Source organism: Euphorbia lathyris, chromosome 1 (genome assembly GCF_963576675.1).
Source record: "Euphorbia lathyris chromosome 1, ddEupLath1.1, whole genome shotgun sequence".
Taxonomy (NCBI): Eukaryota; Viridiplantae; Streptophyta; class Magnoliopsida; order Malpighiales; family Euphorbiaceae; genus Euphorbia; species Euphorbia lathyris.
This window is the reverse complement of record NC_088910.1, coordinates 9,828,175-9,836,688: the sequence shown is the minus strand read 5'-3', so window position 1 is coordinate 9,836,688 and position 8,514 is coordinate 9,828,175. Positions and strand designations below refer to the sequence as shown.

At 27.3% G+C, this 8,514-nt stretch overlaps 1 protein-coding gene across 1 annotated transcript; it reads left to right on the top strand.

The window, feature by feature from the left end:
• The first annotated feature begins 547 nt into the window (after positions 1-547).
• Positions 548-7,462, top strand: LOC136221570 (LOB domain-containing protein 4-like). The gene is made up of 2 exons (XM_066008944.1): positions 548-808; positions 6,146-7,462. Exons 1-2 carry the CDS (start codon positions 629-631, stop codon positions 6,422-6,424), a joined length of 459 nt encoding a protein of 152 aa, XP_065865016.1. The 5' UTR covers positions 548-628; the 3' UTR covers positions 6,425-7,462.
• Positions 7,463-8,514: the final 1,052 nt, after the last annotated feature.

Below are 8,514 nucleotides of genomic sequence, written 5' to 3'. Positions count from 1 at the left end.
ATACAATGACAATCATTTATTGCAGGTGTCATCTCATGAACAAGTGAAATTTAAAAAAAACGCGCGTTTTTTCTTTGGACGACAGGATTCTGTCATCGGAACGCCACATGTGAATCGAGCGCGTTTTTAGTTACACTTTAAGATGACAGAAATTTAAAATATTTTCACGAAAAATATTCAGACGACATGAAAACAAATGTCTGTCATGTATCTTGTGTCATGTGAAATGGAAAATGACAGTGTATGAACTATAAACAATGACAACAACAAAATAAGCAGTAAACAACACTACCAACTTTAACATGCTTAAATTAATATAATATATAATTATCAAATCAATTAATATAGTTATCAAATCAATTAATACGAAAAAAAAAGAATATCATTGTGAAGAAGACCTAAGATCTTATCAATAAGGATGTTTTTGTCCAACAAAATCTTATTTGCTATTTTTTAGTGGGACCCTTTCAAGATTTGTTGTCACTAAGTAATCTTCTATATAACCCACATATCACCTTTCTCTTCAACTCTCTCTTTTTTCTCTTAATTTCCATTTTCACACACTAAAAAAAATTAATTAAACATTCCCAAATTTCTTGCGTATTGCTTCATTTTTGCTGTCGTTTTAATGAAGGAGAGTGGTGGCAGAAAACAAGGTGCACTATCTCCATGTGCAGCCTGCAAACTTCTCCGGCGAAGATGTGCCAAGGATTGTGTTTTTGCTCCATACTTTCCGGCCGATGAGCCTCAGAAATTCGCCAGTGTTCACAAGGTTTTTGGAGCAAGCAATGTTAATAAAATGTTACAGGTAATTTTTATATAATTATTTATATATATATATATAAATAAAATAAATATCTTATTTGTTAAAAAATATGATTTGATATTGACGTTTTTATGTGAGTGTGCATGCAATTAAATGTCGTTTTGTCTTACTTTATTTGCAAGTTGCAATTTTTTTTTTAATTAGTCCTTATTTTTTATGATAAAATATTACATGCAAAATTCTAACAATAATAAAAAAAAAATTTAAACATTCATATTTATTAAAAATAGATAATCAATTCAGAGGAAAGAATTTAGAGTACTCCCGGAGTAATACTCTCTACCAATCAATTTATACCATATATATACGTTTTTTTCATTACACCAACCATCTTCCATGTGGTGATGGACAAAATGATTTTCATTAGTCGGGTGTATTACTTCCGGAGAAAAACAGAAGAAAAGTATAACATATAATAATTAAATTTCGGTATCTTCATATATCCCTATCCAATAGAGTTTTATAATGTCAATTTTTGATACGAAAACAAATATTATTATAATTTTTATTTCATTTATATCGTATATAATGATAGAATATATATAAAAAACGATTATGATATGTAACTCGTATTGACATTTATAGAGTTATATTTATATTTACGGATGATAATTCGGATTGACATATAATCATGTTATATTATCTATATATTTTACACGATTATATATGATATAAAATATTAAAAATAATAATCGTGTCAAATTTTTTATATATTTATATAAATCGTGTTATCGTGTGACAAAATGATGATTTATATAATGTTGAAAGAGTTGATAATTGATTCATCAAAAAAAAAAAAGAGTTGATAATTGATGTTAAAACATGTGTGAAAAGATATTTGGAAAATTAAAGCAAAATAGAAGATAGAAAAAAGCATCCAAAGTAATTAGAAATAAATTTAATAAATAAAGGACAATTAGTAGTTGGTAGTTATGATTAACACACCAAATTAATGGTCCATAGGACCTTAAATTTCCTAGCAGGTTCACTCATAAAATACAAAAATCTTTCATCTTCATTATCAATTTTGGCATAGTTCAATTATTATATCAAAATCATTAAATTATCTTAACAAAATTCAATTTAATCAGAATCATTCTTTTTTTAATATTTTTAATTAATATAAAAAATTTAAGGATAAGGTGTGAAAATACTCCCAACGTTTACAGGCAGGAGAAATTTTACCCCTAACGTCTAAAATTTGTGCAATTTTTTCCCTAACGTTGGCAGCCAAAAGCAATTTTACCCCCTAACGTTGATAAGTTGGGCCAATTTCAGATATTATTGTAAAACATATATATTTTGTTTTTTATTCTGCACCAATTGAATATCAGTTTGTTTTAAAAAAAGATTTTATATTTTCTGTGATTTGATAATAGAATTTGAAGTTAATATTTATTAATTCGGCGAAATGTTTTGAATTCTTTTTGTCCAACTCGTAAAATAGACAGTATATTTTTAATTTTTTTTTCACTTCTAATCATATGTTTATGATTTGTTATTAATGAGTGATAAAAATGATTCATATTTGAAGTGTAGATGACAAGATTCATAACCGAAAAAACAGTTTGATGAATTATTTTTAAAATTGACTTAGAAGTAAAATTGCTCTTGGCTGCCAACGTTAAGGGAAAATTACACAATTTTAGACGTTAGGGGTAAAATTGTTCTTGACTGTAAATTTTAAGGGTATTTTTACACCTTATCCGTTTTTGTATTCTCCATTGCATTCTCTCAAAATCGTGTCATATTTTTGACAAATTTTCAATTTTTTCATCAAAATGTATTTTAATATATGAAAGAAATCATTTATTTATTTATTTATTTATTTTCTTGCAGACATAAAATTTAAAAAAAAGAAAGAAAGAAAAAAAAGTCATCACTCTCATAGTTCCACTTTTAATTTCGGTTGTAGTGTTAGTTTCAGTTAGTGTAAAGACCCCACAAACTCTATAAAATAAAAGGTAGCATTCTAATTCTATATTCTATTCAAAAGTATTTGCTTTACAAAAAATTTGTTTCCTCAATTTTGTACACTATGAGATAAACAATCATAATTATATTATATAATGCTTATTAAAGTGAAGAACCAAACTCTTTTTTCTTAATGACCCACTTAATTGCTTTTTTTAGAGATTAGAAATATAAAGTATAAAAATACCTCGAAACAATGACAGATCCAGGATTTATTCATAGGGGATGTTTGTGGCGATCTCATATTATTTATGGGTATTAAATTGATATTTTTTTATAGTTTTATATAAAAAAAATTAAAACATAGCACAGTTTTCGTGGATTTTTTGGTGTTTTCGGATGACAGTGGATGCTCAAACTCTCCCTAACTCCCCCTTGGATCTGTCCCTTCCTCCAAAGATTGACAACCAAAATTAATTTTGCTTCTAACATTACAATTATATCTTTAACATCATATTTGAAAGTTAGGCCAATTTGCAGGTTTTATTAATGCAATATTTAGTCATGAATCTCGTTATCTTTACTTCACATGTGTGTCATGTTATAACTCATCAGTAATAAATCAAAGATACATATACACACGTGAAATTCTTTTATCTTGTGTTAGGAACCAAATTAAAGTTACATGTATCGACAATATTATTTTTAAACTTTTTTTCATATGTGTGCACGTGTCTTTAATCTATTACTGATGAGTGATAACATGACGTACAAATAGAGTGGAGATAACAAGATTCATAACTACATAAAATACAATTGTAGTTAATATAAAATTTGTCAAACTTACATATATCATAAATATAATAATCCTATTTATAACAACATTAGGGATAAAATTATTTCGCTACCGATAGAGGTAGTTTTTTCACCTTATTTCTTCCATAATTAATACTCCATGCATTTTTTTAAGGATATTGTTTAATCAAATGTTTTTATTTCAAAATTTTAACTATACTAATATTTAATAAAAAAATTAACTATATATTGAAATTACAATAAAATAAAATGATCAATATTCTCAAAATACACAATACATTAAAATCTCTATACAGGAATACTCTATATAAGAATAACCTCCAATTTGTTATAAAAAAATTCGGTCTCAACTTGGGCCGGTTATAAATAAGAATAAACTCCCAAATGTTAATTGTTATACATAATCCAAGTCCCACCTTTAGAAACTATACCTCTATATAGGAATAATTATGTAAATAATGTATATATGTATTAAGGATTTAAACAAAATTTATTAAAAAATTTAAAAATTATTGAGATTAAATATGAGTTGGCACACAAATTCCAACTTTAACTATAAATTCTTACCATTTTCCCATAAAACTCTTTTCTTTATGTATTGGAAACTAAACTCAAAACTCTTCCAATTCTTTAGGTATTGGAAATAAAACTCGTAGACTTGATATGCTAAATATTAAATTTATAAACTTTAAGTGTTGATTTTTTTTTTTTGGGTACCAAACTCTATATAAGAATAACCTCCCAATTGTTATACAAATTGTCCGATCCCAAACGTATTCCTATATAGAGGTTTTACTGTAATTACTTTAGGTATTTTCTTAGTCTATATGTTAAAGTATAGACTAAAAAATCTTTGGAAAAATAAATAAAAAAATCGTTTATGCTTTGTGCTTTTTAAGGACATGAAGTTACATCGAAAGAGATTTATCACAAATAAGTCCAAAAGATATGTTTTGATTCCACCAATGCAATTAAAGTTTAGTACTCTAAAATAAAACAAAGAAGAAGAAAAAAAAAAGTTTCCAACTTTATTTCTTTAAAATATTTAGATTATTTTATAATTAATAATTAATAACATGTAATCATGATATCATCCTGACATAATTAAATTGTGGACTATAAAAATGGAAAATAATATTTAGAAGAAATATGAGATAGTCAATATTTATTTATTAATTATAATTAAACAAGCAAATTAATCAAAAAAGTCCAAGTCAATTACAATATCTTACTAATATATACAGCACATGCATGTGCTGAACCATATATTGGTAAATAATTGATTAGTTTTAGGGGAAAAACATTTTAAGTTACTGATATTTTCTATTTTAATTGATTTTATAAATTAAATTTAAATTTATTATAATTATATATTAAGTTATTATTTGTCAAACCAGTTAATTATAAATATTTAATTCAATTAATTTATATTTTCAATTATATGTTTTAATAGTTTAAAACAAGATTTTTAATATTAATATAGTCACATCAAAGGTATAAATGTAGATTAAAAAGAATAAAACATATAATAAAATATTGAGAACAGCACGCCAGAGCATATATTATAAATTAATATATACATAGATATTGGGTAAGAAACGTACAAAAAGATTGAAACACTTTGATTAAGATTTAATTAATTTGATATAAAAATGTAAGGTTCAATGCACGTAATTTTAGCCAATTGTCAATGATATGATTAGTTTGTTGTCAAATCTAATTAATTTTCCTTAATTATATTAGTTTGGAGTGATAATATTTTTTCCATCCTTAAATACTTCTCTTTCCACCAATTAGTTGAGAATATTGAATATTAGGATTGGACTAAGCCAATTAGACTTTGAGAATTCAAGTTATAGTATAAAGTTAAAAGAAAAAAGAAAAAATATATATTTTAATGTTATTTCATTTGGTAATATAGGATGAGTTTGTAAAATCAACGCGAGAAAACATCGCAGATTCGATTCCTACTAAATGTAAAAAATCTTTTAATTATCGTTATAATACAAGATTTACAAGAGCCAATATGACCCTGAAAAGTCGGGTACCAATTTTGTAGCTTAGCCTCCTTTTCCCTTATAGCGGGGCTTGAATCAGCTTAACAAGAGGTGATTTATACGGTCGGGGTGATGGAGCACTCTCAGAGATCACCTCATGTTTCCACTCAAATATTTTTGAAAGGAAATAGGGTGGTCATTTTTACACTTGCCTATATAATTTTATTTTTGCATGATATAAAATCTAACTATATCTTTCTAGACAAACAAAAACATACAATCTCATTTTACATATTTTTAGCCAAATTTTTCTCATATAAATTTGGGGGTCCATCTTGGATCTCCAAATCCCCAATCTGCTGAAGACGGGGTTGAAATCACTTCTGGTAACAACAACAGTAAACTACAACAGCAACACTAAACTGCAACAACAAATTCTTATTGAAAAACATTTAGAAAAGTGTACAACATCAAAATATTACTTTAGTTGATCTTTAATTAAATGATAGTCTATGTCCAAAACAATAACATTCTTTTTTTTTTATTCGAGTAATTCTAATACCGTTATAAACGATACGGTACAAACTTGCAGGAATTGCCGGAGCATCAAAGAAGTGATGCAGTAAGTTCAATGGTGTATGAGGCAAATGCAAGGGTAAGAGATCCAGTCTATGGATGTGTAGGGGCAATTTCGTCTTTGCAACAACAAATTGATTCATTACAAACTCAGTTAGCAATTGCACAAGCTGAAGTTGTTCATATGAGAATGCGTCAATTTGGTTCATCTTCTTCTTCCAATTATCCACCGTCCGCCACCATGGACATGGTGGTTGACCATACTAACGCCAGCGAGTCCTTGTGGTCTTGCTAGCTACCTCTTAGTTATTTTACCACAATACGTAAATTTCACCAGGTGGTCCCCCAATTCAACAATCTATACTATAATCGTTACTAAACTTGTTTCTGTAATTCGGGTCATCCCGAATTACGTGTTAGAATGGTCCCGATAGTTGGCATACATAATCAGTTTAGTTGAAATCGAAATCTAAGTATCAACTCTGTCATTAAACTCGTAATATTTGACAAATAAGTGTAGATACAATCATTTTTATAAATAACTACTATTTGTAAAATTTCTACTTATTTGTCAAATTTACCTACTTAAAGATTAAGTTGGTATTCAAATTCGATTTGAACTAAATTTATCATATTGACTAACGTTAGAGGCTATTTTAACTCTTAATTCAACTTTTGGCCCGAGTCATGTGAAAATTACGCCGAAAATACATTCCAGTGTCTAGAGATGATCACAATCGGTCATATATAAGATCGATTGTGCGAGTAATTAGAGATGATCTTGAGATTGCCAATTAATATTACGAAGGTGCGAAATACGAGACTTTCTACAATGGTCCATATCAACTTAGTTTGGAACCGTTCAAATCATGTCATGTCAATATCACATGTTAATTTGATATGATTTAACATTCCTGCACAAGTTTGATTCGAGACTATTTTAGAACTTTCCGTCAAAGACCCAAAATTCGACTTTAAAATGGATTCCCGGCGTAAATTTTATCGGGTTGTGAATTAAGTTTAATGGTGGATATGATATAAATTGGCAAGTTGGAGGACCACAAGTGAAATTTACTCATTGCATGAATGCATGCTTTGCCTACCCTTTTTGGGTATATACTTATTATTTAATTACAATCATGGGCTTGCTTTTTATTGTCTGCCTCTTTCATAGCCTTTTGCTTTTTTTCTTTTTAATAGGAAAAAAAAGGCTTTATAGATGAAATTAATGATGATAATCATTAATTATTAACCGTATTGTATATATTTTTAAACATATAATTATGAGTTATGATATCTTCAGGTACTATAATTAAGTTGACTCTCTTTCAATTTTTCTTGTGTTAACTTGCCTAAATCTAAGCCTTATGATGCTTTAAATCTCTACGCTAAGATTTTAATAAGCCTAAATCTAACAGTGAATAACCAAATACTATATAGTCATTAAAATCAATGTGATCAGAACCGTAACTTGCCTTAATATCTATTATATCATCAAGTGGGAATTAGTGTTTAGTTTTAGATATTGTAATTCATTTAATGTTATATATCCTTTTCTTTAAGAGGGTGGGTTCGAACCCACATCTTTTCACCTCTAATTTTGGAGGAATACCATGCGTTATGCTTCTTTGATAATGTTATATTTATTGAAATTCATTATGTTTTGTTTTCTGGAAGACTTAAATGACATTTTAAGTAGGGATCACGAAAACACGATTTACAGAGACAATCTGACCAACACAACACGATTGATGCGAAAATCATTTTTCTTGCATTTATAACATTTAAAACCATATGGAACATATATATGAGATAACATGATTTTGACACAAAACACGAAATTAACACCTCTAATTTTAGATAAAATACATTTTTTTTTTGTTTTAACAATAATAGCAACATTATTAAGTATTTTTTTTTTATCAAAGGATTATGTTAAAGTGTAAAGAACAAAAAAAAAAAAAAAAAAGTCTCAAATTCTTAACTATTGTTGTCAAAGGATATGATATAATTGAACTCAATGTACTAAACGAAATAAATAGTTAAAATATGTGATTTTTGAAAGGGTAAATTCTAAAAAAAAAATCATGTGGTTTCATGGATTTCAAAAAAGCTCTTGTGGTTTGTTTTTACAAAAAAAAAAAAAGGACTGTGTTATACGCCGTATCCGAAAAACGGAAAATGGCTTAACACCGTTAAAAGTGATGACGTGGCAAAGAGTAAAATTGGAAAAACGAATTTTTTTTATTTTTTCTTTTTCTTTTTCTCTCTTCTTCTTCTTCTTCTTCCTCCTCTCTTCTCTTCATCTTTTTTTTTTCTTCTATGTTTTTTTTAAGTTTCGATTCCAGAAATCTGGAAATTTCCAGATTTCTGGAAATTTCCAGT